Genomic DNA, 25248 nt, shown 5'->3' on the forward strand with positions numbered 1-25248 from the left:
AACTATAAACTATGATAAAAGTTCATCAGCATGCATTGAATAATCCCATGTTGTAGTGCAAAAAACAAAAAAACAAATATCATGTGCTCGTGCCACCAGCTGAGAAAGGTAGTTGCAAAAGAGCGACCAGTGGGAAGAATGAGTCTGGAGCCCTGTATAGGCTATACAGTGCATGAAAAGCAAACTGGTGCTCTTCTGTTTCTTTTGGTGTATGACTCCCCCTTGTCTCGTATAAAAAGCACAATAATCGCGGTTGTCTGAAACAACCGCGGTTAGATCAAATAATCGCGATTAGACAGTTATTTAATGATCGCGACAGGCCTAGTTCTTAATACTGTTCCTCACGTCCCCCTGCTCTGCACACGCTCTGCATCTCTCTCTCTCTCTCTCTCTCTCATTCAGCTCAGCTCCAACAATGAACTGTTCCAATTATACACTTATTTTCACATAGCTATGAGAAGCGTTAAACATGGACGCGCGTGCAGTTGCCGTACTGTATTAAAGCTTTAATCAGGATAAAACCGTATATTAAAAGCTAACATAAGCAGTATCATTTACAAATAACAGCATATCTAAAAGTATGAGACAACAACAAACATAAAACATAGGCCTACCATTAAAAGCCATGCTTGCACAGGTTCTGCATGATCCTCTTCAATAATAATCTCTGCTTCTCAATCGGGCTCAAACTGATAAGCGATATTAACAATGCCGTTGTTTACAATACAACCGGAGCACATGCCGCTGAGGTGAAGGGCGGGACGTTTAGACGCGCACTGGAGGCGGTTTAGCCAATCACAACACACTGGACCAGCTAACAATTCAGAGCCCATCGCCTATTTCTGAAGGAGGGGCTTCATAAAAGCAGGAAATTGATCAGCACATAAAACATAGGCCTACCATTAAAAGCCATGCTTGCACAGGTTCTGCATGATCCTCTTCAATAATAATCTCTGCTTCTCAATCGGGCTCAAACTGATAAGCGATATTAACAATGCCGTTGTTTACAATACAACCGGAGCACATGCCGCTGAGGTGAAGGGCGGGACGTTTAGACGCGCACTGGAGGCGGTTTAGCCAATCACAACACACTGGGCTAGCTAACCAATCAGAGTCCATCATCTATTTCTGAGGGCGGGGCTTCATAAAAGCAGGAAATGATCAGCCCGTTTCTCAGAGAAGGGACAGAGCGGTGTGGAATAAAGGTAAATTATGTGAAAACATAATGAGCATTAACACATGTTAGACTGCACCCCATAAACACAATCAAGCCTAGAAAAAAAACAGTGAACCACCCTTTTAAATTCATTCACAAGTGGTTTGTAAAACCAAGGGGTCAAGGTTTGGCTCGTTACCATGGTCTTGTTAGCCATGCCAGAACACTTTCGGGTTCCTAGAAGTATTGTTTACTATTGACCACCATTCAAAATTAGTTGTATATACTAGCAAAATATTTTGCAACTGACTACAAGTTACATATCAAGTGTACATTTCATTATTTTATATTAGAAGTTTGAAATAAACTGTTAAAGTGACTCTTAAAAGCATTGTATTGCATTTTGTTCATTTGTCACACTAGTTTATCAACTTATTAAATTAAAGGTCAAGTCATTTTATGGGATTATGGGAATTATAGTATCATATATTACAAGATATGTCGTATACTACAAGATATGGGAGATATAGTATCATATACTAAAAAAATTTGGCAAACGTAATAGGTTGTCTGGGAAATTCAGACATTCAGAAAATGTACACAATGGCCGTATCTGAATATAAATACTTCCTTACTATAAAGCAGGGGGGAAAAAACTGTGCGAGACGTATGTCTAAATTTACAGTATTCATAAAACAGTAGGCAAAGTACCCAGATGACTGACTACTACTGACGAGATGCTGAAGTGCACATCCAGTGGACATTTTAATATCCCATGAGGCCACAGGAGAGGATTTGTGAATGGCAATGAAGTGATGCAACTGATGCTGTAGTTCACATGACTGACAACATGACTAATGTAGTACATCAGGATTGCATTCATGCTACATACAACATACATATTTTACAGTTGCATAAGCAAGTGCTTATTCAAAAGAAATACCTACTCAGAGAGTATCCAATTATACATACCACGGACGCAGCCTATGTACATAGTATTCATCGCACAGAAATCATATACTGTTCCGAATATAACCATCTAGGCTGGACGATATGGCCAAAATTGATATCACGATATATTTATTAATTTCGGTCGATACGATATAATTCCGATATCGATATGAACACTATTTATCTGAAATCGCGATACATATTGATATTGAATTATTGTCCAGCCCTATAACCATCCATATCTATCTGTAAGAGGAAACACTCTTTTTACCAGGATGGTGCATAGAGAACAGATCTTGTCCAGTCTGCATTTCAGCATTTGAATGACAGTGCCCACAGTCTAGTGATTTGTATTTGTGTAGGAGGAAGACACAGAGATCGAGGATGTAGAGTTCACCAATTTGCAAGTGTTCTCGCATGGAGTACGTGTAGATGCTATCGCATGGAGCCCTGAAACACGTCTGGACAAACTCCCTCCAGTCATCAGGTACAGCTTTGAGCATGTTCTGCTTTTTTATGCAGGGGAGAAACCAAATCAAACTGATGGATTATAATGTGACTTTGTGTGTGTAATAGAAGATGTGGAATTATGATGATGTATGGAAGGAGCACAGGTCTTGATGCCAGACACCATACAGTTCTTCATCTACGACCGGGTTCCTACTCTTCATTAAAGGCTCAGACACAGTATATGATAAGTGATTTATTTTACTGCACAAATTGTGATATTCTTTTAAATGGTAGATAAATACGCTTTTCCTGTATTGCACTATTGAATTTCCCTTCCTAATTGATGTCTGAGTCAATTGGGATATTTGAGAGTTGAGATATTTTACCACACACGCACAAACATACTCATTTTTGTTCAAACAAATGTGCTTTCTTAGAACATGTTTTTATCACTGAGAGACCCATTTTCCAGGGATCGATTCATTAGCAAGATTTGTATGTTCATGTCAAGCAGTGGAAAGTGTCTGTCACAGCTGTAGTTTGATCTGGTTTGTATCAAGAGTCTAATAAGATGTTGTCTGTCTGACAAGTCCTTCGTTAAGCTGTGAACTTGGGAGGGTTCTGCTCCCGGTAGGGAAGTTTCCTGTAGGTTTAGCAGCATGGGAAGGGCAGAGTTATTTCCTGGCCATGCTGTGGTCAGGGCGGAAGGTGTAGCGAGCTCAACTGTGTGCGCTGCCCTTTATTTGGGTTTATTTTCTTCTTCACTGTAGGTGTACCTCTTGGGAACATAGTACTAGAGATCTTATTAAGGTTTCCTGGGCATGTGGGACTGACATGAAGTCAGAGGTTATTTACAAGTTGACTTGTTGCCTGCTGGTACTGCTGGCATGTAAATGATTGGTACTGTTGTGATGTTACGCCATCTGTGCAACAATCTAGCCAAAGACAACTTGCAAATGAACATGTTGATAGAACTATGTGGTGGAAACTGGACCTTTCGTGGCAAGAACTTTTGTGATTTTTTTAAATTTGTTTTAAGATGGAAGACGATTTTGTGTCTGTGTGTGATATGGTAACATAAAAATGTGCGTGCGACTCTCTAACTAAAAGTGTTTTTCTTGTCAGAGGTGAATTAGTGTAATTGTGTGAATAATTGCTGCTGCTGATTAGTGGCAGAGCTGTTTTATTAAGTTTGGTTGGATTTTGAACAGACAAATGTGAAAATGGCGTGATGAAATTCTGACTTTGGTTGTTTGTGTTTAACGCTTGTAATCTCTCCAGCGTTTTATCTTCTGACTGTGGTTCGTTACACACCCACGTACATGATGGTGACTAAATGCAGTGCATTATTTTATCCTTTTTTTTTGTTTTGCTCATTTCAGGTTTTGCACTACAGCGGCTGACAGAAAAATCAGGCTGTGGACATCTGATCTTCAAAACAATTGTGATGCAAAGGTAGCTCTCTCCTCCTGTATACTCACAATATATTGACTATGATTTGTGTAAATATCAAAATGATTTTAATGTGCTTTTAATTGGCTGCTAAAAAAATGTCTGAATCAATTCAAATAATGTTTATATCTTGATATTCCATGAACTATCCATGAGCATCATCACTTTAAAAAGGTTCAAAAATATTGTCAAAAAGCTGAAAAATATCAAGATATAATATCAGGCATAGCCTTATTGTACACCCATCTGTATAGTAACATTTCTTTTTGTCCTTGGCTGATTTATTCAGTGTATGAACGTTGTATTTGATTTCTATTATTTCTTGTGTTGCCTAGGTGATGGAAGGCCACACCAACTACATCAATCATCTAGTGTTTGAGCCTGCAGAAGGAAAGCAAATAGCCTCTGTCAGCGATGACCACACTTGCAGGTTAGTTGCACTGCAGTCCGACTGTATGAGTGTGAGAAAGTGAAATATATGTGTGTGCGTGAGTGCGTTCTGTTCTCTGTTAATGATGCAGAAAGTCTTGACCAAATTTCCACACTGAAACCCCTACACTAAACACAACATGGTTCGCCGTTGCTCTGCGTAAGCGTCAACCGCCACTTGCTCGCAGAGTTTTTCGAAGTAATTGGTTAAACGTGGAAATCCAATCAGCAGCCTTGGCTTTTCCTCTCCACGGCCACAGTTAACGAGCTCCTCGAATGTGGCCCCACCAATCAGCCACTGAGGTAAGTGCGGTTTCCTGGCAGTCAGAGGTAATGTAAGAGAGCACCCCTGGAGTCTCGGGTCTTCCCTTTTGCGTCAGAACCGTGTAACTGACACACCTGGATGTTGCAGCGCTGTGGCCTGCCACAACTCAATGGCCCGGCCTTTCTCTTCCCAGCTTGCAAACCCTAATGGCTTCAAGGTGGATGAGGACCAAGACAGTAGTTTTCCTTATAGACATCCAAAATTCAGCAATTGGATCCTTTATGCAGACCTTGCCATGACAGTTTTATGATGCACGTCTTAAAGTTCGGATGGCGTAACCATGTTTTCTCAACATGATCAGGTGCAGGTCCATTTCTGTGCCATTGCCTTATAGATATTACATCCCTTTCTTGATATTGACCTTCATCTTTCATATCATGCCACATCTGCGCCGGGGTGTTTGAGGATCTGCTTCGAATCCAGTGCATTTCTTAGTGCACACACCTCCAGTGTCAGCATGTGACCTAATGTTAGCACTGACATTAATGTCAGCACTGTCAGCGCTGTGACAGTGTTTTCATTCAGTCATCATCTGGGTGGTGTGACATTGAGAATAGGAGTGCGTTGGGTCCATCGCTCTTCTCGCAGCTGTTTTATTGATGTTGGTGAAACTTCAGGCTGTGATTAAAGGAGGAATCGCAGATCTTTATCTTAATTAGGAGTGAGTTTCAGTTTGCAGTTTCGGAAATAACGGGCTTCTCTACTGGAGCCTGGATGTGCTGAAACCCCTTTTGTCATCCCTAACACCCTTAAGACTGGCCCAGTTAGAAGCAGCCTATTATTTTGATTAAGTAATAACCATCACTTATGAATAAATCATAGCCCACCCGACAGCACAGTTAGGTGCAAACCACTGCAGTTACCATATATTACTAATCCTGATCTGCCAGCTCAAATGAGAGATTTGATATCATGATTTGAGATTTGGTGTCTCGCTGTGGTCGTGCCATAAGGAAAACAGCCAAATGTAACCCAGAGTGCCCGCCAAAACCATAGTTTACACATGCCCATCAGAATTTAGATACAGATAGTTGATATATGTAGCTTTGGTCAGTGGGTTTTGTGGCAGAAATAGTGTGTTTGGTGGGAGAGCAGAGGGGCCGCTGCAGGGATCGAAGCAGGAAACATCCGCCATAAGCCTCAGTCTCCCTCTCCTGTGGAGCCAGAGAAAACAGTAGAAAATCTGCAGAAAGATTTAAATTCTGTCACGTTGAGAAAATATGGGACGCATGAGGAACAGCGAGGTGGAACAAGAGAAAGCTCAGGTTAATGTTAGAGAAAGAGAGTGAACCTTTTCCAGTCAGGCCACACAAACTGAGCTTTTTATACAAATGGGGCTCTCAGCTGGAACATTTATGCATGTGTGATACATCTTCCCTGTTTAAAAGACCACCTGTTCTGGTCAGCAGCACATGTTAAGGATGTTGGTCCGCAGCATGGGATGCTAGTATGGTTGTGCCCCTACTAGGCTTCTTAACATGCAGCCTCTGTTAGCAAACCATGCTGTTCTTTTCAGCAGGGTTGTTCTTTCACATAGGTTTTTAAAATTGATCATGCCTGCCTTTTAAGATATCGCCACTGAGGGTTTGATCAACCACCTCAATCACAGAATCGCCTTGATTTCAAACTGTTTCAGATCTCCTCTAGTGTTAACGTAATTCTGTGTGTGTGCCGGAGAAAGAGTGCAACCTATTTCCTTTGAAGATCAGAGCAGGTTTTTGCTATAGTAGTGTTGCAGGCCTCAGAGCCACCTACAGATTACTTTAGGGAGTGCAGGTCACACAAGGAAATGCTGAGTTGGCAGAGTTCACACTAGGAGAATGAGGCATACCTGCAGTTACAGAGGATGACAGGCACAGGGACAGTTTTTTTTTTTATTGTGCCAAAGGTTCTGTAGGATAGAAAAGGGGGTTGACCCAAAAGAGAACATTATAAGTTACTTATTTGAAACATTGGTAGCAACTCCACCTGATACACAAATATCACCTCATGTAATTGGGCAAAGGGGATTTGATTACAAATTTATTCCGATCCTTCCGGAAGGCCACTTCACAGATAGTTGGAACAGGCTGGAGTTAAACTCTGTTGGAAAATGGTCTTCCAGGAGCAGGACTGGTCAGCCCGGCAGTAGAGTTCGGCCTTAGTATGCTGCTAAATTATTATGCTAGATTATCAAAATTCTTTCTAAGAAGGATACTTTCAATACTGCCTTAGAATTGTACTAAAACAAGGTTCCATGGAAGGCAGCAAAATTTTACTGCTAGCTTTTTGGAACTGCCTTCCAAAGGTATGCCTTAAAAAGTAGTTTACACAAAAATTGTACCTTTAGAGATATACAGCTTGTCACTGGGGCAGTACCCTCAAAGGGACACCTTAGTGCCTTCTTTAACCCTAAACGGTGCATATTAGTACCTTAGAATATGTACCTCAGAGGTAGTAATATGTACTCTTATAGTACTACTATGAACCAGCTCACTAGGTTTTGAAACCGAGCCATTGTGTCCTGTAAAGTGAGTTGGGAGACGATGTTGTTTTCGGGTTGGTTTCACCTGCCTCACATCTGTTTCTGTGTGAGGTTTAAAACTTTTATTCTCTTCATGATTGATAAATTATACTAGACCACAAAAAACGTGTAATTTTGGCTCCTGAGAGCACCTGAATGTAAACAAAACCATTAACACTATTGGTTTAAACGGTCAGGTCAGACCAGTTATTCACACCATCTCTGTCAAGAAATTAGCTCCTGACCTGGTCGCCACCATAAATGTTTGTTTCAGCAGTTCTTAACTCAATCTCAGCATGTCTCACCCCTGCCCCATCTGAAAAATCACATTGCATACTCAGGTCAGCTTCCCGGTTGTGCAGTGCAGGAAAACACAGACAAGCCAGACAGACCCTCCCCTTGTTTTCTCTCTTAGATCTTTCGTGACTTCAAACACTTCCCTCTCTTTCAATTTATTTTGTGCATGGCTGCCGCAAGCCATTCCACAATGCTGTGTCAGTCATTGAAGAGCCTTATGCAATAGCAGTAGCACATCGTCTGTGATGCTTCTCACTGTGTTTGTTTGCTTAGTGTCCTAATCCTCATTTGGCTTTGTCAGGACTGTAGAGAGCTAACTTTTCACCCTCTTGAATACCATGGTGGTTGTCAAGGCTGGCGGTTTTGGTTTTGCATGCAATTGAACTCTTGCTTGGCGAGGGGTTCTAAGTAAAGGGGTTTTAACCATGTTTGTGTGGTGTGGTCTGAAACCTCACTCATGCTCAGCAAAGGATGCCCCAGACAAGAGGAGACAGTTCAGGAGTTTCTGGCAAATATTGGGCAGAGCTTAGGTGCTTACAAAGACCCTCATCTGGGAGCTGTTGAGCATGGGGCATGTCCTCCAAGTACCGCCCAGCTGCAGATATTAATCTATCCAACTGCACGGTTGACATTCAGACAGGCTTTGGAGTGCTTTTGGCATTCATTTGATGAAGACTTCTCAATGACCTCATCAACCAAGCGGTTGTGCGTCTTTCTTATTAATGGAGGGCTTCTCCCCCCCCCCTCTCCTTTTCTTCCCCCACACTTTCCCAGAAAACCTCCACAGTTTCAACTCATTTGCGAGAACTTGTGGTTCTCTTCACTCGGGCCTCTGTGATGTGGTAAACCCAAGATCTGATCTCCAGTGAAACCATCCAGAATCTGATCTCCAGTCTTCTTTGTCCAAATGATTTATTGCATCTGCTTGCAGGCCTCTTACTGTATCTGTACTTGCCCTAACATGCCTTCACAAACTTCCTTGAGGCCAGATTTGCAGTGAAAATCTTGTGTTCCTGGGAAGAAAATGCTGGGAGGTATTGGCAGTCCTGCTTCTCAGTGGAATTCCAGGTCAGCCGTAGGGCTGTCGCGATAACCGCAATATCACAATACCGCACTATTGACGAGCCAACCGCAGAGGAATGCAAGAACCGCAGCAACCGCAATATTTGAATGTGTAGTTGAATGAACAGTTTAAAGACTCACTCAAAGACAGTTCCTTGCCACCACTTTGTGGCAAAACAATGTAACTGCACTGACTGACAGCCTGTCTAGAACGCGCAGGTGAAATATCAGTAGAAAGTCTCTTGTCCAGTCAGATTCGAGGATCAGAACTAACTGTTATGCATATAGGCTAAAAATAGCCAAACGCATTTTTAGCCCTTTGAGGAAATGTTTTATTTACAGTGGGTACGGAAAGTATTCAGATCCCCTTAAATTTTTCACTCTTTGTTATATTGCAGCCATTTGCTAAAATCATTTATCATTTAAGTTTTTCCTCATTAATGTACACACAGCACCCCATATTGACAGAAAAACACAGAATCGTTGATCGTTGACCAGATTTATTAAAAAAGAAAAACTGAAATATCACATGGTCCTAAGTATTCAGACCCTTTGCTCAGTATTTAGTAGAAGCACCCTTTTGATCTAATACAGCCATGAGTCTTTTTGGGAAAGATGCAACAAGTTTTTCACACCTGGATTTGGGGATCCTCTGCCATTCCTCCTCGCAGATCCTCTCCAGTTCTGTCAGGTTGGATGGTAAACGTTGGTGGACAGCCATTTTTAGGTCTCTCCAGAGATGCTCAATTGGGTTTAAGTCAGGGCTCTGGCTGGGCCATTCAAGAACAGTCACAGAGTTGTTAAGCCACTCCTTCGTTATTTTAGCTGTGTGCTTAGGGTCATTGTCTTGTTGGAAGGTAAACCTTCGGCCCAGTCTGAGGTCCTGAGCACTCTGGAGAAGGTTTTCGTCCAGGATATCCCTGTACTTGGCCGCATTCATCTTTCCCTCGATTGCAACCAGTCGTCCTGTCCCTGCAGCTGAAAAACACCCCCACAGCATGATGCTGCCACCACCATGCTTCACTGTTGGGACTGTATTGGACAGGTGATGAGCAGTGCCTGGTTTTCTCCACACATACCGCTTAGAATTAAGGCCAAAAAGTTCTATCTTGTGTTTCAGCAGTTCTTAACTCAATCTCAGCATGTCTCACCCCTGCCCCATCTGAAAAATCACATTGCATACTCAGGTCAGCTTCCCGGTTGTGCAGTGCAGGAAAACACAGACAAGCCAGACAGACCCTCCCCTTGTTTTCTCTCTTAGATCTTTCGTGACTTCAAACACTTCCCTCTCTTTCAATTTATTTTGTGCATGGCTGCCGCAAGCCATTCCACAATGCTGTGTCAGTCATTGAAGAGCCTTATGCAATAGCAGTAGCACATCGTCTGTGATGCTTCTCACTGTGTTTGTTTGCTTAGTGTCCTAATCCTCATTTGGCTTTGTCAGGACTGTAGAGAGCTAACTTTTCACCCTCTTGAATACCATGGTGGTTGTCAAGGCTGGCGGTTTTGGTTTTGCATGCATTTGAACTCTTGCTTGGCGAGGGGTTCTAAGTAAAGGGGTTTTAACCATGTTTGTGTGGTGTGGTCTGAAACCTCACTCATGCTCAGCAAAGGATGCCCCAGACAAGAGGAGACAGTTCAGGAGTTTCTGGCAAATATTGGGCAGAGCTTAGGTGCTTACAAAGACCCTCATCTGGGAGCTGTTGAGCATGGGGCATGTCCTCCAAGTACCGCCCAGCTGCAGATATTAATCTATCCAACTGCACGGTTGACATTCAGACAGGCTTTGGAGTGCTTTTGGCATTCATTTGATGAAGACTTCTCAATGACCTCATCAACCAAGCGGTTGTGCGTCTTTCTTATTAATGGAGGGCTTCTCCCCCCCCCTCTCCTTTTCTTCCCCCACACTTTCCCAGAAAACCTCCACAGTTTCAACTCATTTGCGAGAACTTGTGGTTCTCTTCACTCGGGCCTCTGTGATGTGGTAAACCCAAGATCTGATCTCCAGTGAAACCATCCAGAATCTGATCTCCAGTCTTCTTTGTCCAAATGATTTATTGCATCTGCTTGCAGGCCTCTTACTGTATCTGTACTTGCCCTAACATGCCTTCACAAACTTCCTTGAGGCCAGATTTGCAGTGAAAATCTTGTGTTCCTGGGAAGAAAATGCTGGGAGGTATTGGCAGTCCTGCTTCTCAGTGGAATTCCAGGTCAGCCGTAGGGCTGTCGCGATAACCGCAATATCACAATACCGCACTATTGACGAGCCAACCGCAGAGGAATGCAAGAACCGCAGCAACCGCAATATTTGAATGTGTAGTTGAATGAACAGTTTAAAGACTCACTCAAAGACAGTTCCTTGCCACCACTTTGTGGCAAAACAATGTAACTGCACTGACTGACAGCCTGTCTAGAACGCGCAGGTGAAATATCAGTAGAAAGTCTCTTGTCCAGTCAGATTCGAGGATCAGAACTAACTGTTATGCATATAGGCTAAAAATAGCCCAACGATCTTATTGTCAGGTTTATGTTCTGTTATGTGGACCCTTGTTTTGACATTCTCTTGTTTACTTAACTTCCTGTTTCAATGCTCTATTTAGTTTCGGTTTCTGAATATGACCTTATATATATATATATATATATATATATATACATACATACATACATACATACATACCAGACCCTCCCCTTGTTTTCTCTCTCTTAGATCTTTCGTGACTTCAAACACTTCCCTCTCTTTCAACTCATATTGTACATGGCTGCCGCATGTTATTCCACAATGCTGCATCAGTCATTGAAGAGACTTACGCAATAGCAGTAGCACATTGTCTGTGATGCTTCCCACTGTGTTTGTATGCTTAGTGTCTTAATCCTCATTTGGCTTTGTCAGGGTTGTAGAGAGCTAACTTTTTGCCCTCTTGAATACCCTGGTGGTTGTCAAGGCTGGCGGTTTTGGTTTTGCGTGCAATTTAACTCTTGCTTGGCGAAGGGTTCTGAGTAAAGGGGTTTTAACCATGTTTGTGTGGTGTGGTCTGAAACCTCACTCATGCTCAGCAAAGGAGCTTGATCAGAGCAGAGATGCCCCAGACAAGAGGAGACAGTTCAGGAGTTCTTGGCAAATGTTGGGGAGAGCTTAGGTGCTTACAAAGACCCTCGTCTGGGAGCTGTTGAGCATGGGGCATGTCCTCCAAGTACCGCCCAGCTGCAGATATTAATCTACCCAACTGCATGTTTGACATTCAGACAGGCTTTGGAGTGCTTTTGGCATTCATTTGATGAAGACTTCTCAATGACCTCATCAACCAAGTGGTTGTGCGTCTTTCCTATTAATGGAGGGCTTCTTCTCCCCCCTCTCCTTCTCTTCCCCCACACTTTCCCAGAAAACCTCCACAGTTTCAACTCATTTGAGAGAACTTGTGGTTCTCTTCACTCGGGCCTCTGTGATGTGGTAAACCCAAGATCTGATCTCCAGTGAAACCATCCAGAATCTGATCTCCAGTCTTCTCCGTCCAAATGATTTATTGCATCTGCTTGCAGGCCTCTTGCTGTATCTGCACTTGCCCTAGCGTGCCTTCACAAACTTCCTCGAGGCCAAATCTGGAGTGAAAATCTTCTGTTCTTAGGAAGATAAAGCTGGGAGGTATTGGCAATCCTGCTTCTGAGTGGAACTCCAGGTCAGCTGCAGGCAAGAGTTCCTGTAGTTCACCTGGTAGAGCATGGTGCTGGCAACTCCAAGGTCAAGGGTTTGATTCCCAAGGAACACATACTGATGAAATGTATGCCTTGATTTCAAAGTGTCCTCAATTCTAGTGTATCACCACTGTCTTCTCATCTATAGCATGAAATCTGTATCTTTCTCTCTCTCTCTCTTTCGGCTTGCTCCCTTTATCAGGGGTCGCCTGATCCACTCAGCTGATTTGGCACATTTTACTTTGGATGCCCTCCCTGCCGCAACCTCATGCAACCGCAGTGCTGGGACACACTCACTCATCCATTGACACACGCACGCACGCACGCACGCACGCACACACACACACACACACACACACACTACGGCCAATTTACTTTGTCCAATTCACCTATGCTGCATGTCTTTGGATTGTGGGGGAAACCGGAGCACCCGGAGGAAACCCACACAGACACGGGGAGAACGTGCAAACTCCACACAGAAAGGCGTCCTGCCTCAGCCGGTACTCGAACCAGGGACCTTCTTGCTGTGAGGCAACAGTGCAAGCTTGAAATCTGTATCTATTTAAGTTGTATTCAAAACTCTGTAGTCTTCAGTCATCCTGTTGTTTTATTTTAGGTTAGTGGTTTATGGTTTTTCATCAGCAAGAAGTTATTTTTAGTAATCTGACTTCCTTCTGTGTGCCTAATTAGTTCTTATTAGAATTATGCTGCTTTTGATTATAGTGTCCTGTTTCTGACAGTGCTTTTTTTTTAGCAACCAACTCATTTGATTTTTACTTTCAGACTTCCTTTGTTTGTGTGTGTGCGTTTGTGTGTGTGTGTTTTAAACGGTAAGAACACACGGGGAAAGGGGTGATGTAATAACCCATTCATGGCCTCATTATTTTTTTCCTGTTGCTGGCCCATTTGCTGTCACCATTACCTCCAACTTTATTGCACCACTTATGATTTGGATTAAATTGTGAATTTATTAAAACAAAAACAGCTGTCCTCGTACTTAATGTCTGCATTTTGAATTGTATTTACCTGAAGATTATATTGTTGCTTTCCTTTTTAAAGAGTGTGGGACCTTGATGGTAATGAAACCATTTCATTCAGACTGCGTTCCCCTGGTGTAAGTGTCTGTTGGCACCCTGAGGACATCTGTAAGGTCAGTAACAAAAGTCTCACAGAACTAATGGTCATATAGGATGTAGATTTCGATGTGAACTTTCAATGGGATATATTTGTTTAACACAGTTGATGGTGGCGGAAAAGAAAGGCACTATACGGTTCTATGACCTTGTTACACAACATGCCATTCTGTCTCTGGACAGCGGGCATGTGCCACTCATGTCAGCTGACTGGTGTCTCACAAACACTATTAAAGTTGGAGCTGTGGTGGCCAATGATTGGGTGATCTGGGACATTACCCGCTCCAGGTAAACACAACCTTGTCTCTGTGGTCAAATTCATTGTTCTTGGTGTGTTATGTTTTTGCAGTGACGTGCTTTTAAAGCAGAACTATTGTACGGTCGACATGACCCAGGCACATTGTATACTATCTGCCCTGTTCCACTTAATTTAGTTTATCTTTCAGAGAATAAAGAATTTGTCCATAATGTGCAAAACACATCTGCTTCGTAGAGAATCAAGGCTGTAAACCTTTTGACATCTTTCATGAACTCCTCCCCATTAAATCACCATTACGACATTCAACTAAGCAGTTTTGTTGACCATGACATAAAGGTGGAGTGAATTAAACTGTCGGTAAATGATACTGATGTGTTTTTCCTGTAGTTATCCACTTGAGAAGAGACCAGGTCATGTTGACAAGGCAAGACATTTCAGGTACATTTTTTACTAATGATCAGATCATTCATTATTTGCTGGAGACTGCGTCCATGACTATAATGCTAGTGACCTCTCTTCTACAGATGGTCAAGGGCAAATGAGAATCTTTTCGCTACCACAGGCTATCCAGGAAAAATCAACAGTCAGTTATTGGTGCATCATCTGGGACATCCACAGGTTTGTAAAATTACATATTTTGCTGTTTGTGTTTGAAATAGATTTGAATTTTGCATCTACCTCAGGTCTCATGGTATACAACTGTCATTGCAGCCTGTGATCATTGGTTCTGCATCTGTGGGGGCTGGTCTAAGCTGGCATCGGACCCTGCCTCTGTGTGTTATCGGTGGGGACCGAAAGCTGTTCTTCTGGATGACAGAGTTGTAACCAAGATTGAAGTCAGCTGGAGAGGGTTTCTGTTTTCCTTTCTCAAAAAATAAAGTCATATTTTTCATGCGCTGTCACTGTACGTACTCCACTGTGTCTTATTTTATATGTCACTTGGGTTAGAACTCAGAATAACAATTGTGGGAAACAAGACTCTCTTTCTCCCTAGTTTTTTCCCTTTTTCTGCGAAGCATTGTATCAGTGTTTTTGGTGTGGTGTTCTGCCAAGCTGGCTTAAAGTTGAGCCAAAGGTCGCCTAACGGCAGGAGCTGGCAGTTTTCATTGCAGAATGCTTGAGTGTGAGACAAAAAACTGTACAGGTGCTCATATAGACCGTCTCATTGACTCCACCAGGATAATAATCTGCAGTCCCATTCCTAACACTACAGGGGAACTTCCTCCGCTTGACCGTGACGCATGTGTGGTGGGAGAGACGGACGCAATGCAATTTGTGCTTCAACAGTTGAACCCTGAAGATGAAGACAAGCATGGGAAATTAAAGTGCAAGGAGAACACAAGACAGCGTGAGCTCTGTTTTTTTCCAAGAAAAGCACAGGAGTCTCTCTAAAGGGGGAACAAGGGTCCTCTCAGGTCAATTGTGCTATGTTTGGGCAGGAAGGTGTGAGGCCAAAAGGTAGAATAGTTGGATCAATGACAAATAAAAATGTTCACAATTTTTAAAAAATAAAATTGTTTAAAACATGTGCTTTATGTTTAGATCTTTTTTTTCTTGGGTTTTAACAAATATGCTGTCTGTATTCATGGTGATTTCATGATGCAAAAAGTATTATTTTCAAACATCACTAATTATTAATTCATAAATCATTACATTTTTTCGGGAGTCAAATCACATGACGAGTTGAAAAGTTGTCAAATATTAATGACAAGAAGTGCAGCAACCCTGGAGAAGATTTCCTGCAGTTCCTGAGACTTTTGCATGTGCTCCATTTGTAACAGTAGGGCATATTGTGCCTGGGTGTTAAAGGTGAGACTGAAATGGGTGAAGGGGGGAGAAATGAACCTACACTCTCAAGCCCGAAAGACAAGCCTGTATGTTTCTTGGAGCCCAGTAGCACACCACCATCTGCAATCATAACATGCTACTGCTCTCCTGGTCTGCTGGCTTTGTTTGAATAAGTTCAGTGTGGTCTGAAAGGAGGCTTTGGTAGCGCTGAATGTGGCTGGTCCTGGACGAGCTGCATATAGCTTTGAGAAATCAATGTCAGCCTCTTCCACATACTCTCACACAAGGGACACTATTCCAAAGGATACAGAAACTTTTGAGAGAGCATTGAGAAATTCCTGAAAGGACTTTTAGGTAATATGATAGAGTAAATGACCACCTTCCCAAAATCTACTTTCAATGATCAATATTTGGTTGGGCACGATTTTAACCCAAGACTGCCATCTGGTGGCTGGATTACATTTAGTAGTGGGGCTGTGCCAGAGTCCTGTGAATATGCCTTTTATTACGAACCAGTTCATAATTAGGGTATGCATCATATATATGGTGGTTTTTACTTGGAATATTTCAGTCATCCATTGTCAGCCTGGTAGGAAAGATGGCAGTATTGTGATAGAGAACCCCCAACTGCTCCCCGGTTGCCGCAGCATAAATGGCTGCCCACTGCTCTGGGTGTGTGTTCACGGTGTGTGTGTGTTCACTGCTGTGTGTGTGCACTTTGGATGGGTAAATGCAGAGCACTAATTCCGAGTATGGGTCACCATACTTGGCCACATGTCACGTCACTTTATGCATTTCTTGCAGCAGATGCTCTCTGTCATGATGAAGAAAGACTATGCAAGCCTTCCTTCAAAGGCCTAATGCCCTAAGCCTCCAAAGTTGGCGAGTAGTTTTAATGACTAAAAAAAACATCATGATCAAAGCAGCTCTATCCAGGTTGAGAGCTTCCGCACAGCTTACAGGCCTATTCACTCCTTGAGACAAAGCGAAAAGAACAAAAGGAAGGAGTGCACTTTTTGATTCCAGGAGATAATGCATTTTCATGAGGGTTCTCCTGGATAAGTAGAAGTCTTTTGAGGACCAAGACTTGAACTTTCTTTCATAGTATGACCAGTGGCTAAAAGGTGGTAGTACAGTGATGTAGACCTCTGGTGGGAATCGTAAAGATTTAAACAATTCTGGTTCCGGTTCCTCCTAACGATTCCAGCACTGTAGCGGTTTTAATAATGACTCTTTTAGAAATGTAAGAAATAAATATTTGGAAAAAATAAATGTAATTTTATTGCAGTAAGTATACATTCAAGTCCACAAAAAAAGGGAAAATGTATTATCTGTTTTATAAATTTATTTACTTATTATAACTCGATCTTTCAGTGAAAAAGACATGTCTCTGGTGAAGTATGCCAGACTTCTTCAATCATGCCAGTCTGCTTAAAGCCCATCCCTCTACAATCGATTGCAAGATCACATCTGTTTTACACAGGCTTTTTAATGACTATTTATTGTCTTTAAATAACAATACTAAAAAGTTCACTCTACGTCATACTCAGTGCTTCATGGGTGTGGTGCTAAGATTTTCTTTTTGTGCAATTGGTTGAGATTTCTCTGAACCATGGGTAATGCATTTTTTTTCACAAAGGAATTATGCTGTTGAACACAATTATTAAAAAATAAGTTGAAATAATATGGGCCGATGGCTTCAACAAAAGCTTACCATTGATACCTAGTAGCTCACAGTTAGTGTGTCTTTAAAGGTTTATAAGTTACTGTTGAAAATCAGTTCTCCTGGTGAAAATAAATGATTTTCACTTCCGGAACCTGATTGTTGCTCTCCACAATGGCCACAATACCAAAAGGCAATGCTTATGTTCTGATGACCAGTGTTGGGGGTAACGCATTACAAGTAACGCGAGTTACATAATCAGATTACTTTTTTCAAGTAACTAGTAAAGTAACGCATTACTTTTTTAATTTACAAGAAAATATCTGAGTTACTTTTTTAAAAAAGTAACGCCAGTTACTTTGTTTTCCCATTTACTGACTGACAAGTCTCCTGTCCCCATATTGGGAGAAATCGGAACTGCGGAGGAGTTGTGTGCGCTGTGTGAACATGATGTTACTGTAGTTCTGGACTAAATGTGAATGTGCTTTAATTCATCCCACTCACAAAAAAACAGATTTAGTATTCATCAAAGTGAATTAAAATGAATCATTAATCATTAAAAATGATGCAAACCTGCAATAATTAAATATGTTAAATAACACAAATGTATCTAATCCCATTTATTAACCAATGTCTTTGCTGCTGACCTTTGCTGAATCAGTTCAACCATACTAATAGGCAAAAATGACTTTAGATAAACTAACAATTGTGCTTCATTGTTTTTTTTTTATTGCTGAACAGTGTTTCTTCTCCTGCGTTCTACTGTACAGACGTGAATTTACTTTTCCTTCAGCCTGAGGTTTATTCATTACACTTTTTGGTGTGAAAGGGCTTTTACATTTGCTATAAATAGAACTTCTTATATTAAAAACAATCGAGCCCTGTTCATATTTAAAAAGTAATGCAAAAGTAATATAACGCATTACTTTCCATAAAAAGTAACTAAGTAACGTAGTTACTTTTTTAGGGAGTAACGCAATATTGTAATGCATTACTTTTAAAAGTAACTTTCCCCAACACTGCTGATGACGTGATAAGTGTTTGGGATTTGAGGGTAGAATTTCACAGGACCCCTCATTGGTTATCATATTGCTATGGCAACACACATTTGTTTGGAACGTGATGGATTCGGATCCAAGCTATGGTTTTCATTGGGATTTGTGGGTTGGGTTGAGCGCAGTGTAAAATGAGATACGAGAGACGATTAAGTGTTTGAATTTGGTTTTTGAAAGCAGATGCTCCTCTCCTCTCTCCCACATTTATTACATTATTTGCCTGACAAGCTCTCTCTCTGATTCGTTATTTCAGCACGCTCAAGACAAACAAAGGCCAGCCAGCTGATAGAACCTCATTTACCCTTGAACTCAATGAATTCCAGCACAGAGTGACCTGGTTGCTCACTTTGTGGTTTCACCTAGAGGATTGTTTGGCCTGTGCTGGAGCCAATAGGGAGAAATATGCTGTGACCTGGTAGCTTAATCTTATATTATGAATGGAACAGTTGCGTAGCCGTTCCTACACCATCTGTAGTGCAACCACAAGCTGTCAATCTGTTCAATGTTGGGCTAATCCACTAAACGGTCTCCTTTCCTGTTGGAGCCAAAGCAGGAAAGATGATTCATTTATGATGCATTTAAGCAATATTATACTAGCAAGAACACTGTTCCAAATATTAGCATGGCTGACATTGGGCCATGGCCACGAGGTGACAGGTGATTACAGCAAAAGCACAAATTGTGTTGTATAAAGTATCCAATCATCATACTTCAGAAAAAGTACAGATTCCTTTATGGAAATTGACTCAAGTAAAAGTTAAAGTTGCTCATAAGAAAAACACTTACGTAAAAGTATTAAAGTAACTGATAATAAAACTAGCCTACTTAAGCATCAAACGTACAAGTACTACATTTTATAAATAATGGCACAGCTGACTGTATCAATGGCAACCTAACTGAGAGTCCGGAAATATATAAAATATATGTAAGGGATATATATACAAGATATATAATACTTCTCGAGTTTTATTCAGATTCGTGATTTGCGAAACGAATCATGTACACCTCTTCGCGAACCACTTTGACAAATTCAAAGGAACCGAATTGAATCAAAAGATTAATTCACGAACTGGATATCGCTCGGCGATCAGCAAAATTGCTTTCTGTTTGTTGCACTTTGCAATCGCAAATGTAGCGAAAGGGTCAGGAGAAATGTGTCGGAGTAAAAGTATCACTTTCTCCTTTAATATGTAATAAAGTAAAAGTAGAAAAATGTATACTCGAGTAAAGTACAGATACCGAACACCTGTAACGTTACTTATACGTAAGTATTTGTACTTCGTTACTATACATACTGAGCACAATTACGATTGGGCTATTTCTTTTGTACAAAATAATATTAAATAACTAGACACAATGTGGCCACTCACTTTATCTCTTTTTGCTTCGCCACGAAAATAGTTCCAAATGAAGCCTCGGTTGAATTTAGCTGTTGGACATCTCCGAGTTAACATGCAGGCTTTTCTGAATGAATCAGTGTTTCGAACGAATCGGTTATAGGCTAAAGTAAATGATTCAATGAATCATTCATAAAGACAGTCACTTGAGGCCACCTGCTGGATGTAACCCGCAGAAAGAGTCCAAATGGAAAATCCCTCATGATAACGTTAAATAACGAATAGGCTATGTTGTGTATTTATAATAAATATAAATATTGTGATTTATTTTTCTTGTCATTGCTTGTATAGGCTATATGTGAAACAGAAATGCTGACTGATGAATTTAGCAGGCATTTATGAGTTACTGTCTTTTCCCCCAGTAACATCTGCATTTGATCCATTTCTGCTGAACTGGAAAACTGTGGCATGAGGTTTGAGAGTTGGTCAAAACATTTCTCTCTCACCTCTTTATATTTACCACAGTCTCTGTCTCAACCTCACCAGTGTCACAATGCACATAGACTCGTTCTTTCTTTGGCATCTATGTCTGTGTCTGCCTTTTTCTTTTGCCAGACTGTAAACGAACAATGTAGAGAAGTTTAGGCAGATTGTACTTTCTGTTTAGGGCCAGATAACATTCTAGTTTATTTTGGTTTTCATTTTACCACTGGTCCAAATATGAATGACTTGGTACATTTTGATATGGTTTCATTCCAATATGGCTCTTGGATTTTAAGAGCTACATGTTTTAGGGGAACTTGAATTATTGTGTTCATAATTTGAGGGATCACTCTTAAATATCTTTAAGATTATTTATTGGCATCTATGGTTCCATGAAGAACCTTTAACATATATGGAAACTTTCCATTCCACAAAAGGTTCTTTACAGTTGAAAAAGTTTCTTTAGATTTTTAAAATGTCCTTCACACTAAGAAAAAATTATTCTTTTAATTGTTCACTGAAAGATTCTTTGGGGAACCAAAAATAGTTCTTAAAATGTTTCTGCAAAATTCAGCATGTAGGGATTCTGTGGGGTGTTTGTCCCAACTCGCTTTGGTTTAATGTTGCATTTAAAAGTCATGATTCAGAAACAGGCTTCTTGTCTTGTCAAAACAATACATGTACACTACACCGGAAACTATGATGTAAGGTAAAATGCAGCGGTAGTCAAAATAAAGATATTTATTATTTTGGTAAACAGAACTCTTCATTATATTTGAAGGTGATAATGACACAAATACACACATATACTGTACACATTTCAACACCATACCGCATGCAATGTAATCTGCAATACTCATATTCATACAGAAAAGCTTTCCTTAAATAAATGATACTGTATCTTGCACTCGGGTTTATTTCTGGCCCAGCCTCTCCAGGGCTTTATGTAAAATCTTTAGATCATCCCTCATCTGCCCTAAAGCATTCTGGATCTTAGAAGGCTCATCCAGAACCTCCATGCTGCAAGTGTAGGGATCATATCTAATAGAGAAGGGCTTCTGTATTGTGGATGAATATTGCCTGTGGAGCAACAGCAATAGCAGTCACTAATGAGGCGTTCTGATCATTTGTACAACCTCAGTGAAAAGGTTTCTACAGATCATCTGAAAAAACACCCACCTTAGCTTGTGTTTGGTGTCCTCAAAGCTTTCGGACACAAAGTAAACAGGCTGATATGACTGGTCCTGGTATGGTTGGACCGCAGTCTCAATAGGGTTGAATGGCTTGTATTGGGGCTCATTAGAAAGGGCGTACTGGAAAAAAAGATACAATCCATTTAATTAAAAAAACAAAAAAATGCTGTTCTTTTGAACTTTCTATTAATCACAGAATCCTACAAATCACAGTTTCCTTAACAATATTAAGTTAAGCACAATTGTTTTCAACATTTATAATAATAAGAAATGTTTCATGAGCTCCAAACCAGCATATTAGTGCTTTTTATTTTTGTCTTACCAAAAGTTCTCCATATGAGGACAGTAGTCCAGCCCCATAGGCCTTCACTGTTCCATTTTGCTTACAGAGACCAAACTCCACTGTAAACCAGTATAGCTGTGTGAAATTTAGAGATGTTTTGTTAGGCTACACATACTAACATGTACAGTATAGTACATACATAATGTGAGCATAAATGGTTTACAGGATGACAGAATACAGAATGACAGAATTTATAAATAATGGCATTTTAACCTTTTTTTATTTTTGGACTTTGTAATATGAATGAAACAACACAAGGGGGCACTAAAGACTTGCTTTAATACGCTAATCTTCAGTGAAGTATTCTCCAGCAGAATATTTCCATAAGGATGCACTCACTGTGGACAGTTTCTCAATATCCTCATCCAGTGCTCCAAGCGAGGCAAGTCCAATCTCCTGCAGGGTAAAATGTTCAGTGTCAAATACACACTGTCTTTCAGTATTTCACTACGTGGACAAAGATTGGTTTACAGGTTGATGATTTAAATCAGATCTTTCTGTATTATAAATGTTAGTAGTCCAAATTCACACATTTCCCACTTGAACTGTTAATTTCAAGCTGTTTATGTGGCATAGAAATCAAACTTGTACTTCTGGGTAAAAACATACCTGTGAAAACTGAGCAAATTCTTTGTCTGCAAGCATGGGAATATGTCCAAGTAGTTCATGGCAGCAGTCACTGTTTAGAGTAAAATAAAGTAAAAATATTAATATTGTGCAATAAAAAGATTTGCCAAATGAAATGTTGTCTTATGGGTCTGTGTCACTATACTTACGGTTCAGGGGAATGCATGGGAGCTGAAGGGTGACGAATGTACTGAGTACACTGGAACACCCGGAACGCTAGACTGGCTAGGAAGTCCCGAGCAGAGAGCAGCCCTGCCACTGGCCGCAACTGAAACCCTGTCCTCTCTAAACAAAGGTACACACATTCACAGAACATGGTCAATATGAACTGCAGTTTTGCAACTTTATTGCAGGAACAAAATAAGCAGGCCTGTTTACCTTTAAGAAAAGCAGAAACTTCTCCTAACTGAGGGATCTTGTCCTCCCCATACAAACATTCACTCTCCAGCTGGCCTAGGGCTTCTAGAAACTGTCTGCAGGCATGAGTGGGGTACAGACCACCCAGAGTCCTGTAGACCTCCCTCCTGCCTCATCACAAAAAGCGCTCTTAGAATCATGCGGTCACACTAGTCTTCTCTAAACATTTGATATGCAAATAATGACATATAGTTGACAGCGAGAACATCAATCAAACTCAATAAAATAATTGGGAAAACCTACCAAGTGTCAATCTCTTCTGGAGTGTATTCCACTACAGGTAAAGGGTCACCACTACAATGACAAAAGAAAGATAATCTGTTCCTAAAATATAGTCACTTAGTTGATGAATGAAGTTCATACACTAATATAATTTATATATATATTTTCAGATTGATTAATTTCATGTGACTTACTGCTTATATTTGAAAGCCAGTTCAGAAATTATTCCTCTTCGTTTTCTGTATTCCGGATCACTGAATCCCTGAATATTACAATCGTTCACGTCACTTGTATAACAATTGATCTGAATAATGCAATGCAAGTAGAACTAAGATTCTAAAATTCTGAATGTAATTAATGTCCTGTTTGAAGAAAAGCATCACTGTTTTTCACTTACAGGGTGATCCTGGTCCAGATCAGGGTCGTATTTTGTTATCAGATGATTGCATTTATCCAGGTCAGAAATCTTCTTTGGAAACCAAGGAACTATATGTTAAAATAAAATGAAAGGAACATTATAAAATAGTTGAAAAGAAATGTCTGATTGTAGTATACGTAATATGGAATAGATAAATCACCTACTCTTTTCCTCTTGCACTATTCTCACATCATCTGCAACTCTTTTTATGGAGTTGATGAAGATGTCAGTGTCAGAGCAGTGCACTTCACACTTCATGAAGAACTCCAGATCATCTCCACCGCTCTTTTTAGACTTCCTGCTCGGTCGACTCTCCAAATGGAGGAGCTTTGCTTCGAAAGTCTAAGTTGCAAAGCCAGACAAACGTTTTTATTATGTTTTCATCACAAAACATTAATTTATGGCACCTACAATGAAAAAAAGCATGAACATAATGCATATACGTAGAGCCAAATTGGACACGACTAAGAAAGCAGCACATGGGCTGTTATGTTTTTAGTGTTGTTAGCCTGTTTTATGTGTGTGTGTGTGTGTTTTTGATTTATTTGCACAAATGGGTTGATTTTGTTTGCTATTTTGAAATAAACTTAGAGTGGGGTGGCAATGGGGATAATTATTTTGAACAAATATATTTGATTACCACAATAAATTCACACACAGATTTAAATTGCCCATGTTTTCTGTCGGTGTCACATTTGTAACAACAGCTCTGGTTGTCTTTGACCTTACTTAAACAGTTTAGGTAATTTGATTTTGAATACGTTAATATGCAGCAAAATAATTATAGTAAGGTACACTGAAAAATGGTGTAAAACAATTTTCACTCAGAAGTCAGAAGTTCCTAGTAAATGTCCCAAACATTTACAAGGATAAAAGGCATATTACACATTGAATTACATTTGAAATTTTGAAGCAGAAATACTAAAATGGTATTTTCTTGTAAAACGTACTCCAATAACTTTTGTTTTATTTACAACTTCGAAAAATCCCCCATTTTTCTTTTTCTCTTTTCCTTTTTTTTTCACACGTTACAGAAGTTGAAACAAAATGTCACCACGACTGTAATTTATGAATGAAAGAAGTAAAAGCACAGTACCTCAAAGACTTTGCCAGCCTTGAAGAAGCCTGCGTTTTTCTCATTTTTGAGAGCAAAGAGGATGTTGAGAGTGACTTTACCGCTCTTCTCCTCCTCAAACACGAAGCTGTCCCCGCAGCGCGAGGGGCCCGGAGATGGCGAGCCGCTCTCTCTGTCGCGCCGTGCGTCCTCGATCAGACTGCGCTTTCTGCCGCTCAGCGGAATATTCTGCACTATACTGTCCGTCTTCATCGATTCTTAGAGGAAAAATAGGCCACTATATCTAAAATAAATATATCCAATTAATCTTTGTGTCGACACCAAACTCCAACTCTGCCTAAATGAGGAGACAACTCTTATGTTCACTGTGGGGCCAAAACACTGCAATTTATAGACAGACGTGCTGGATTTTATGCAAATGTGTTGCGTAAATGCAAGTCTAATTTTAAGATGAGATGCGTCACGAGTTTGTGTTTTTCTTTTCCAGACACCAAATAAGAGCAGTGACACGTGACATTTCACAGGTGCTTCACAGCCAAAACCGACAAATTACATAAACTAAATGCCATTTTTTGGTGCGAAAAGTCAGCACTAAATGAGTCTTTATTGGAAATATCTAAATAAATAAGTATCTTTTGTTTTTAGGGTCGTAAATGGTACAGAAAATACGGCATTGAGACTGAGCTGCTCTCCAAGGTACTGAAACCGACTTCTGCTATACGCATGCTGTTCCCTTAAACGCTATAAATAACAACAACAACAACAATAATAATAATAATAATTATTATTATTATTAGAATTAGTACAAGTACTAGTATTCTAAAAAATAATAAATGGCAACAATAAAGGATGATAATAATAATAATAGTTTTAATAATAATATCTTTATTATTTTTTTTAAATGCATGTGACAATGCATG

At 40.4% G+C, this 25248-nt stretch overlaps 2 protein-coding genes across 3 annotated transcripts in view; one reads left to right on the plus strand and one right to left on the minus strand.

Annotated features, from left to right (window-relative positions):
• LOC107664874 (nucleoporin Nup37-like) overlaps positions 1-15000 on the plus strand; it is a 17022-nt gene extending 2022 nt beyond the window's left edge. The window contains exons 3-11 of one of the 2 annotated variants that reach the window (XM_016455559.1): positions 2470-2594; positions 3940-4012; positions 4345-4439; positions 13375-13465; positions 13555-13736; positions 14095-14145; positions 14232-14325; positions 14419-14557; positions 14886-15000. In XM_016455559.1, coding sequence (XP_016311045.1) covers positions 2470-2594; positions 3940-4012; positions 4345-4439; positions 13375-13465; positions 13555-13736; positions 14095-14145; positions 14232-14325; positions 14419-14532 — 825 coding nt within the window. In that variant the 3' untranslated portion in view covers positions 14533-14557; positions 14886-15000. Of the gene's footprint in view, positions 1-2469; positions 2595-3939; positions 4013-4344; positions 4440-13374; positions 13466-13554; positions 13737-14094; positions 14146-14231; positions 14326-14418; positions 14610-14885 lie in introns of those variants that run through there. The other variant, XM_016455558.1, reaches the window with a different exon arrangement.
• Positions 15001-20756: 5756 nt separating this feature from the next.
• Positions 20757-25108, minus strand: th2 (tyrosine hydroxylase 2). The gene is made up of 12 exons (XM_016455557.1): positions 24350-25108; positions 23418-23595; positions 23233-23321; positions 23030-23097; positions 22857-22907; positions 22575-22720; positions 22346-22481; positions 22179-22248; positions 21909-21965; positions 21549-21644; positions 21213-21346; positions 20757-21113 (listed from the first exon to the last, which is right to left on the minus strand). The coding sequence occupies exons 1-12, from the start codon at positions 24578-24580 to the stop codon at positions 20948-20950; spliced, it is 1422 nt and encodes a 473-aa protein (XP_016311043.1). The 5' UTR covers positions 24581-25108; the 3' UTR covers positions 20757-20947.
• Between the last annotated feature and the right edge of the window lie 140 nt (positions 25109-25248).

The sequence above is a fragment of the Sinocyclocheilus anshuiensis genome, unplaced genomic scaffold (genome assembly GCF_001515605.1).
Source record: "Sinocyclocheilus anshuiensis isolate Anshui unplaced genomic scaffold, SAMN03320099.WGS_v1.1 scaffold299, whole genome shotgun sequence".
NCBI lineage: Eukaryota > Metazoa > Chordata > Actinopteri > Cypriniformes > Cyprinidae > Sinocyclocheilus > Sinocyclocheilus anshuiensis.